This window comes from Cystoisospora suis (assembly GCF_002600585.1).
Source record: "Cystoisospora suis strain Wien I chromosome Unknown contig_1510, whole genome shotgun sequence".
Lineage (NCBI taxonomy): Eukaryota > Apicomplexa > Conoidasida > Eucoccidiorida > Sarcocystidae > Cystoisospora > Cystoisospora suis.
This window is the reverse complement of record NW_027154310.1, coordinates 1-10,043: the sequence shown is the minus strand read 5'-3', so window position 1 is coordinate 10,043 and position 10,043 is coordinate 1. Positions and strand designations below refer to the sequence as shown.

General features: G+C 41.5%; 1 protein-coding gene across 1 annotated transcript in view; it reads right to left on the bottom strand.

Annotated features, from left to right (window-relative positions):
* CSUI_003399 (bro1-like domain protein) overlaps positions 1 to 10,043 on the bottom strand; it is a 13,571-nt gene extending 3,528 nt beyond the window's left edge. The window contains exons 1-9 of the mRNA XM_068063597.1: positions 9,952 to 10,043; positions 9,021 to 9,097; positions 8,293 to 8,453; positions 7,252 to 7,344; positions 5,818 to 5,909; positions 4,934 to 5,135; positions 3,805 to 4,164; positions 2,071 to 2,859; positions 1,039 to 1,169 (exon numbers count right to left, since the gene is read on the bottom strand). Of these exons, the coding sequence (XP_067924426.1) occupies positions 1,039 to 1,169; positions 2,071 to 2,859; positions 3,805 to 4,164; positions 4,934 to 5,135; positions 5,818 to 5,909; positions 7,252 to 7,344; positions 8,293 to 8,343 (1,718 nt within the window). The 5' untranslated portion in view covers positions 8,344 to 8,453; positions 9,021 to 9,097; positions 9,952 to 10,043. The remainder of the gene's footprint in view (positions 1 to 1,038; positions 1,170 to 2,070; positions 2,860 to 3,804; positions 4,165 to 4,933; positions 5,136 to 5,817; positions 5,910 to 7,251; positions 7,345 to 8,292; positions 8,454 to 9,020; positions 9,098 to 9,951) is intronic.

Here is a 10,043-nt window from a genome sequence, read left to right as displayed (position 1 = left end):
GAAAGAGTGAGAAAGAAAGGACATATGTCCGTTGTTCTTCTTCTTTCTTTTCTCCGTACTGGAACTTATCTCTCACTCTCCGTAAAGAAGAAGGAGAAGAGACTTCATCTTCCCTCCGTATATTGTAGGAGGAGGTAGAGGGAGAAGTAGCGATGCTAAGCTGCTCTATGGCAGGGGAGAAGAGCCTAACCATTTCAAGAAAAGGCAAGAAATCTCGGGAGGTAGCATACCTGTATCTCTATGTACTTATCTACATATCTATATATATACATACATATCTCGCAACCTTTCTATATACCTATATTTCTACACCTCTTTATCCGTCTATCTACCTTCAATCTATTCATCTCTAATCCAGCTATCTTTAATCTGTCTATCTATCTTTCTACCTATCTCTATACCTCTCTATATCTCAACATCTATCTGTCTTCCTCTATGTATGTATATCTGTATACGCCTCTCATCCAGTAGACCTATAGCAATCTAGGTAGTTTCTCCATACATAGAAAAGCGATTTCTCTCACTAAGCAGACACACTCCCTTCTGAGGGAAAGCATATCAAAGCAAACACTTCCCTGTTTTGGCCTAGGTCAAGCTTTTTCTTTCTCTTCTCCTGCACATATCTTCCCTTGTACATAGATATGTCAAGGGAAGCATATCTTCACACACTTGATAGTCTGTCTCCTCGGTCTCGTGAATCTATTGTCAGGTCCAGTGTCGATACATGCAGTACGTTAGTCGAGTCCAGAGGAACTGCAGCACCACTCCCTCTCTTGTCTTCTTCCATAGACATATATACATATATATATATCTATGTGTATATCCCTCTCTCTCTCTCTATATATATATATATGTCATTCTCTCTATATGTATATATCTTTCCATGGAGAAAGAGATGGATGTCTATCCATACAAGGATATATAGAAATCGATGTGTAGAATCGAAATACCGACAGAAGATAGAAGAAGGTCGTTCATGTCTGTAGTTTCTCCCGACGTGTATATACAGAGAGAGAGGAAAGCTTGTCCATTCTTTACCGTCGAGCTGCAGAAAGACGTTCTTGTATAGGGCGAAGGTGTTGCGCTTTCTCCCGTTGAAGAACTTCATCTAAGGCTTCCCCTTCACTCCGTGCTTGTAAAAGACGCGTATGCAACCCGTCTAACTCGATCTGCAAGAGGATAGCAAAAGGACAGAAGAAAAAGGAGAGAGAGACACATGCAAAGAAAAAGCAAGAAGACAAGAGGAATAGAAGACGAAAAGGAGGAAAAGAGAGGCAAAGAATGGGAGCGAAGAAAAACCCAAAGAGTCAAGAATCGATCGATCATGTGTGTAAAGTGTCGATCTGTCTTCAGTCGATCTGTCTGTCTGTCTCTCTCTCTGTCTCTCTCTCTGTCTCTCTGTCTCTCTCCCTGTCTCTCTCTCTCTCTTTTCTTCTTCTTCCTCCCGACCTTTCATTGAATCAACTCAAACCTCATACAGCTACGTCAACATGCACCATGTAAGTAGGAACGTGTACGTATCTCTCTATGCATGAATATATGTATGTACGTACGTACGTATATGTATGTATGTTTATCTATGTGTATGTATCCATATCTATCTATCTATCTTTAACCTATCTATCTTTAATCTATCTATCTATCTCCAATCTATCTACAGGTATAGATACTTGGGATACTTGTAAGGAAGCATGTATTCACATGGCACCTCATTGCTCGTGCCCTGCGAATAGAAAGTCATCTATAGATGTAAATACATATATATATATATATGTATATGGACCCACTGTTGTAGAACAACATAGGTGACATCTGTCTTAGTAGATCTGTCTCTCTCTCTCTTTCTATTAGTTGCTTTCTCTCCGTCGCATTATATACGGAACAGTCAACTCTCCCTTTGTCGTCAACAGTTCCATACTTACAACACACACTACCAACGCATCTCTCTCTCTCTATATATATATATGTATATATATGTATATAGATGCATATGTGGATGTATGCCTCTCTCAGTCTATCTCTGTGTATCTTTCGACTTTGTCTTATAGTGAAGTGCTTCTTATCTCTTACGCTATTTTCGTTTTGAAGAAGCTCCTGTTCTTCCTTGAGAATCTTGACTTTTCTATTAAGATCTTCTACCGCTTCGTTTGCAGCTATTAAAGCATGGAGAAATGCTTTCTTTATTTCATCTCCACTTCTGGCTTTCTTCTCTCCTTCCGATTCCTCTTCTTCTTCCTCTTCTTCTCCCCCTTCACCTTCAATCCTTCCTTCGTCTTCTTCTTTCTCTTCCCTGAGCCTCCTGAGAAGACCTCTATAGACTTGAATAGACTTGAAGAGAAACTTCTTGAAGTGCATGCGATCCTTTGCATGCTCTAAAGCATCTTGAAGAGACACAACGGGTGAGGCTGAGACCGTGGGGGGGGTGCTCCGGCAACTACTGCTAGACGAAGAAGAGGAAGAAAAGAAGAGAGAAGAAGAAGAAGAAGAGAGAAGCAGACTCGGAGCGGATGGCGAGCTCGTTTTACCATGAAGAGAAGAAGAAGATGAGAACATCCCTTCAGGAGAGAGCCCGGAAGAAGAAGAAGAGAAGGTCGACGGAGAGAAAGAAGTCCTTTGTTTAGTGATAGAGAGAGACTGAGTATATTCCATGAAGGCCTGAGAAGGAGAAGAAGAAGAAGAAGCGTGGAGAAAAAGAAGAGAAGGAGAAGAAGAAGAAGAGAGAGAAGTTGTCGAGTTGGATTGTCTTTGATAAGGCGACGAGGATACGGAAGAGGAAGAGGAAGAAGGGTGAGAAAGAAGAGGAAATCGAAGAGCCTTCCGCAGTTTTTCTTCCAGGGAATGGTTGGCACTGCATGCTTGCTGCAGACAATTCAAGAAGGAACGAAAGAAAAGAAAAGAGAGAGGGGGAGCCAAGGCATATAAATCTCAGTCGTGTCTACCACCTCTACGACTCTATACTGGAGATCATGGCATCTTGGGACATATAAAATGGGACACCTAATGCTTGTTAGCTCAGCTTCTCCTCTCTCTAGCTTCAGTCTATAAGGCGACGAACATCCCTTCCTACCTCTCCACGGTAGTAGTTTGATCTCTACGTATATACATACATGTCTCTCTCTCTACATATATTTATGCACATCTATCTATCTATCTTTAATCTATCTATCTATCTATTTATCTATTTATCTCTCTTTCCATATATATGCCTTGAGGTACTATGGTTCAGGTGTGTGGTGTATGAGACACCCCCGCATGAGCAAGTACGCTTTTGTCTCCGGAGACACTCGAGGTGCGTGTGGGGTGATGTTTGAAAGAGAGACAGGAGACAAGGAGAGAAGGGGGGGGACAACCCAAGGGGACCAAACTACCAAGCAATGCGACAGGGAAGAGAAGAAGAAGAAAGAAGAGTTTTAACGCAGTTTAAGATTTCCCTCACGATATCTGTCTTTTTCGGAATGAAACGTCAACAGCAGAAAGACGAAGAAGTAGGAGTTCATATCTCCAATACACCCTACACAGACATATATGCGACTGCGTACTACCTGTCCTTCTCTCTCTAGATAGATAGATATAGATAGATAGATAGGTGTATGGCTACGCATGAGAAATGAAGTAGAATGGGACTCCCCGAAGCGTCTCTTTCTCTCTCTTTCTCTCTCAGGGTCTCCTCCGTATCTCTAGATATGTCTACGTGTCTATATAGATACACTAGGCTTGTGTGACACATCGCCTACACGTGTTATACATGAGGCGAAGGAGACCTTCTTCTACCTCTTCATCTTTCTTCTTTCTTTGCTTCTTTACCTCAGCTTTACTTTTATATTTTGCTAAAGACGCTTTGAACGAGAGGAGGAGATCTCGGACCAGGGGATCGTCGATTGTCTCTAAGACCTGCAGTACCAAAGAGCTTAAGGAAATTGAATCCGTTTCTAAGATAAAGGCTGGAGCTAATGAAGAGTCAGAAGAAGAAGAGGGAGAAGAAGAAGAAAAGAGCTTTGATGTATTTAAGCAAAGAAGCTTTTCTTTCAAAGTTAGATCTTCTCTTTCATCTTGTAGGAGGTGGGATTCTATTTCATGTATATGACGTCGTGTATGTACACCTGCCTCATGAAGAAGTTGTTGGTTTCGAAGATATCTCTCAGCACCCCCTTCCTCGGCGATCGACTAAAGGAAAGAAAAGAACGAAGAAAGAAAAGAGAAACACAGAGAAGAAAAGAAAGAGAAAGATTGCATGCAAAGGATGGATGATAAAGAGCAAAGAACAGAAAGAAGAGAAAGTCTCGGCCTTCAATGGAGAGGGAAGGACTAGGTCACCCGGAGAGAACCCTTCAGTGCATATGTGTATCTGCTAATACTGATAGACTTGCCATCTGCAGAATATACATATGTGTACATAGATACTTAAACAGGCACAGGTAGATATAGATACATATACCTATGTATATCTACGTCTATCTATCTACACATATATCTATGTATATACTTGTATATACCCTTGATCCATTGAATGGACCTGTAGTAGGTGGGAGACCCATTCAGAGGAAGGAACGGCGAATGAAGAAGAAATCTCTCTATCGTGTGTGTTTCGAGGTAGATAGAAGTATTGCACAGAGACTCGGTAGACCCATGTATGAAATAAGAAACGAAGAGGATCATGTATAGACATATATACTTCTCAAGGAAGACAGTTCCTCTATACATAAATAGAGAGACAGAAAGAGTGAGAGAAAGGAAGAGCTGGAGAGTAAACGTAGGGAGAGAGACTTAGACAGAAAGAGGTAGAGAGGTGGAGATGGAGAGATACAGGCGAAGAACGAAAGAGAGGAAGAGCTACAGAGGTACAACTAGAGATAGAGAGAGGTAGAGAGAGATAGAAAGTACAAAGAGAGAGCAAGTATCTATTGGCCTTATTCTCATCACTCTATTCACTAACCTGGAGACTTTTCCAGAGATCTAGAGGAATTTCGAACCTCTTCAGAAAGTTTTCTTCTATCGCAGCCTCGAAAGAGAAGGTCCGTGCGTAGGTGAGCTTCTTCTCAAGAGTCTCAGACACCTTGTGGATCGATAGAAAAGAAGAGACCGCCGACAGTTGCTCTTCTGTCCAGATTTTCTCCTCTTTAGCGATCGCTCTGTAGCTGCATGGAACGGACTCACAGCAGTTTCATTCATATTTATCTATTCATATATATATATATGAATGCATGCATGTGTGACCTACATATATGTAGGCATATATGCAGATGTTCTTGATGAGCTCATTGAGACTACATAGGGAGAGTTGTGGGAGGGGGGGGACGAAGGTTCGATTCTCGACAGCTTTCTCGCCTCCCGTCTAATACTCCTCTCCTCTCCCTTTCACAGAGACAGGAAGGCATCCACCTATACAGAGAGTTCTAGATGTGAGTATGTGTCATGCGCATATATATATATATATACTACATGACTATGTATATACGTGCATATAGAGATGTATGTATATATATGAATATGTGAAGTGAGTGTGCGAGTATAGATATGTAGATAGATGTATCAATACTATGGATGGGAAGACTAGCAAGATGATGTGTGTGTGTGTGTGTGTGAATATAGAAATCCAACTGGGCAAGTATCCTTAGTTTACAAGGAGAGCCCTTCTTGCACAGAAAGAAAGAAAGAGATAAGAAAGAGATAAAAAAGAGATAGGAAGAGATAAGGAAGCGAGAAAGAAAGACGGCATGTATCTGTCGCTTCGTACATAATGTTTGGTGCATGTGCATAAGTCTTTTTCATGTTAGTTAGTCCATGACGCTATCTAGCTGAGCTAGCTAGCTAGCTTACCTGCTTCGATATTCTTCGCCTTTAAGTCTCACACAGTTGGGAAGGAGATGATCGAGTTGCCGAGACACACCCTCATCTCGAGTCATCAACTCCTTCAAATTTTTAACACAAAGAAAGAAAGAGCGAGAAAGAAAGAAAGAGTGGGAAAGAAAGAAAGAGTGAGAAAGAAAGAAAGAGTGGGAAAGAAAGAAAGAAAGATGCACAGAGCAGAGAGAGTGAAGAAAACGGGGGAGAAGAGAGCCATAGTAGTAGGGGTGGTCGTGAGGTTTCTCTTGCCTGTCTATCTGAGAAAGAACTCCATACATCTACAGCACAGCAGTCTTCTACTTAGAAAGGAGACATGTAGAGAGAGAGGGAGATCTTTACAGTCCAATAGGTCATGCGAGATATAAAGAAGAAGTCCAAATACATCAAACATCGAGTAAGAAAGGAAGAAAGGAGGAGGCAGGAACTCTTTCTGTATAGGCACATGTATAGCATATAAAAATATACATATAGATATAGATATATATATAGATATCTATTTATACTGCGGATGATATTCATGACGGTGCTTCCGCCTATATGCACGAACTCTATGTATATATATATATATCTACAGAAATAGAGGCATGTACCCATAGAGAGAGAGAAAAAAGCAGAGAGAGGTGCATGTATGGCATGAGACATAATAGTAGTAAGGTTCCTCTATGTATTCCACATCACTCAGAGAAATATCCAATAGACGCCTAGTGTTCTCTTTGTATATCAGTGTAGAGTGTACGTGGATAGAACCTTCTTCTTCTTCTATCATGAATCTCCTTACTAGTTAGTTGACTACCCACATGCATGTCTTTTTCTTTCTCTTCATATCACCCTTTCTTCGTGCTCTTCCTCCCCTCTCCACCTCTCTTTCTCAGCTTCTCTCTTCCTCCTCTCTATCTCCGCTCTATTTATCTAGACAAGTCGAAGAAGAGAAGAAGAAGAGAGAGTGTCTATCTGAGCTTTGGGTCGTTTCAAGACAAGCAGAATAGAAGAAGGACCCACTCAAATACCTTCGTCGCCTTCTACAGCCTCTCATGCTCGTCACCGTATACCTTTCTCTCTCTCTCTACATATATATACATTTGCGTGTATATTTCCATAAACCTCTGTATATAAATAGGTAGTGCATGTTTAGATCTCTATGGCTCCGAAGCTCGTCTTGCTGTACCTCTCGATGTCTGTGTGTGTATATACAGTACGTATATCTATCTCTACTTGAAACTCTACATAGAGCAACTCAACTCATGTAGATACACATAGGGCAGATCGATATCTGTGCGTATGTATGCAGGAGGTATGTCTTTCACTTCAAGACAATCTTCACGTTATCTCTTTTCTCTTTTTCTTTCTTTCCGGCAGCTTTCTTTTCCTTTCTGGCGTTCTTTCGTTTTGCATGCAGAAAATGGTTACCTCGAAAGTCACAGGAGGTAAGGCGGGAATAGAGCTAAGAGGCTCTAAAGGAGGGAGACGCGTGAAGGGATCAGGTACCGCCTCCAAATACACCTGCGAATGAAGAAATACAAGAGAAAAAGGGGAAAAGCTAAGAGAAAGGAAAAGAAGAGAAGAGAAGAAAAGAGGAAAGAAGAGAAGAAAAGAGAGAAGAGAAGAGAATAGAGAAGAAGAGAGAAGAAGAGAAGAGAAGAGAAGACACGAGAAGAGAAGAGAAGAGAAGAGAGAAGAAGAGAAGAGAAGAGAAGACACGAGAAGAGAAGAGAGAAGGAGTTGTCTATGAATTATCGAGTAGAAGAATTTGACGTGTTTCTTCTTCCTTTTCATCGCAATAGTGGCATAAAAGAAGGAGGAATGAGAGAGAGAAAGAAAGGAAAGAGAAGAAGAGGAAGAAGAAGAGAGAAGCTGTATTGTGGGTATATATCTTCACTGTTCGCTTCTGCATTTCCATTCTTCTTCTCCGCTATCTCTTTAACGTGTGTGTACACCCCTACTGTGTCGACCTCTCTATCCTTAGCATGGGTAGGTACGCAATCTCCTCGACTTCTCGACCTTGAAACTATCCTTACTCTACCTGAAATAGATCTTTAGTCTATCTATCTATCTATATATCTTTAATGTCTCTTTGATCGATCTTTGTATCTCTCTCTATATATATATCTTTGATCTCTCTATCTGTCTTTATCTAAAACTGTTAGAGAAGATGAAGTGAAGTAACTTCCATACGTTCTTGTCGTTAGCTCTCTAATTGATAGAAAAGACGTTTTGCCTCACAGCTCCCATCTCCTCCATTCTTCCTCTTTCTCCCTCGTCTTCCCCACTTGCTATTTTCCTCCTTCTTCACCTGATAAAGTAAAGAAGAAGGAGAAGAGTGACGGGGTATTCGATCACCTCCTTGTTGTGTATCTACAGATATGTTTCAGTAGATTTCCACATGTCTAGAAGAAGACTGGCTCGGTCCCAGTCGCGAGAGGAGAGGGCGGGCGTAAAGGGACGACTTACCGTAGAATTATCTTTCTCAATCTGACTATGGCGAGATATGATATGATACATAAGACCATCCAGGTTGCACTTCAAAGAGTTCTGCTTGATCAATTTATTCCCCTCCTCTAACAGATGCCGACTTAGACGTAAGCGAGCCACTAAAGCTCCGTATCCTTCGCCTATATACACCACCAAAGAAAGAATGAAAGAAAGATGAGAGAAAGAGAGAGAGAGAAAGATGAAGAAAGAAAGAAGCAAGGAAAGAAAGAAAGGGGAGAAGAAAAGAAAAGAAGAAAGCAGGGTGAAGAGAGATGTAGAAGACATGTATCCTTCATGTTGGGAAGGGAAGAAAATTCAGGCAGTTGATCCTGCCCCGTTGAAGATATCTAAGACTACGTAGATACAGAGAGATAGATTCATCGAGACAAAGATTGATATACATACTATTAGTGCATGCAAGCATCTATCTATCTCTGTAGATATATGGAGAGATAGAAGTTCAAGGTGTATGCGTACACGAAGACACATGTGTAAATTCTAAACTAGGAACGTAAGAAAGCCTGACGACGAAGACGACGAAGAAGAAGAAGAAAGGCCGGCAAGTGTATGTTCTTTCATTTTCAGATCGGGTAAGAAGTAGAGAAGCTTTCTTTCTCTTCTTCTTCGTCACCCTCTCTTGTGGTTTGGCTTCTTCTCCTTCTTCGTCTCCTTCTCCTTCTTCTTCTTTCTTTCCTTTGTGAGTTTACCTTTCTCTTCCACCTGTCCTTGTTCGTGAAGAGAGAGCTGAAAATGAGCCGCCGCGGAATACGCTAGAGATTGAGACCTGCAAAGAAAGAAAGAAAGAGTGAGGAGGAATGAAAGAAAAGAAATGAAACGTGAATCTGTGTGTGTATATACAGATGTATGCCGATATAGAGCGAATGTGGTAGTAATAGTTGGAGTAGATGGAGAGGAGAGGAAAAGGAATGAAGACAAAATCTCATACACATGCATGCAAACGTCGAAGAAAAGCTACTTCCTGTGTACATACACGGCACGCGAGTTCAAGCCGATAGATGAGATACTTCTCTCTTCTCTTTGGACTTCTGGAGAGCAGAAAAGAGTCTGGCTAATCCTTTATTCCTTTATCTAGGACCGAGCAACACAGGCAAAAGAGAAGAAAGAAGAAGGAGAAGAAGGAAAGACTTCGCTTTGTGAATAGGCCAGGCGTTTTCAGGCATGTAGACAAACAAAGAAAAGAAGAAGAAGAAGCGAGTCGTGATGCTGACTGATAGAGATCTCTGGTCTATGTCTTCTTCTTCTTCGGTTCTTTCTTTCCTTTGAAAGCCAGCAGCACATGCCGACACTCGGGATCTATTTCTTCTTCTTCTTCCTCTTCTCTTTCTTTCGCTCTTTCATCCTGCTGTTGTTGTGCTTCTTCTTCTCCTTCATCTTTTGCTTCTTTTTCTTCTCCCTCTTAGAGCAAGGTTAGTCGTTCGTAGCCCTCCACCCCCACTTGCACCTTGGAGTTGTCTATCTTCGTAATCTTCTTCTTCTCCTTCTTAGTCTACTCTCTACGAGTCACGAAAGAGGACCGACATGTCTGAACAGCTCCTCTTTCTTTTCTTCTCTCAGTCTTATTCTCTAGTTGCTTTGGCGTCTTTCTTCTTGTTCTTCTCTCGCACTTTCTTGACTTACTTGAACCAGGTCGCTAAGGCCGTCGCTTCTGTAGTAGCGCTACCTGCCGATGAGCCTTGGCTTCGATCTGAAGACAATTTTTCATTTGAGAG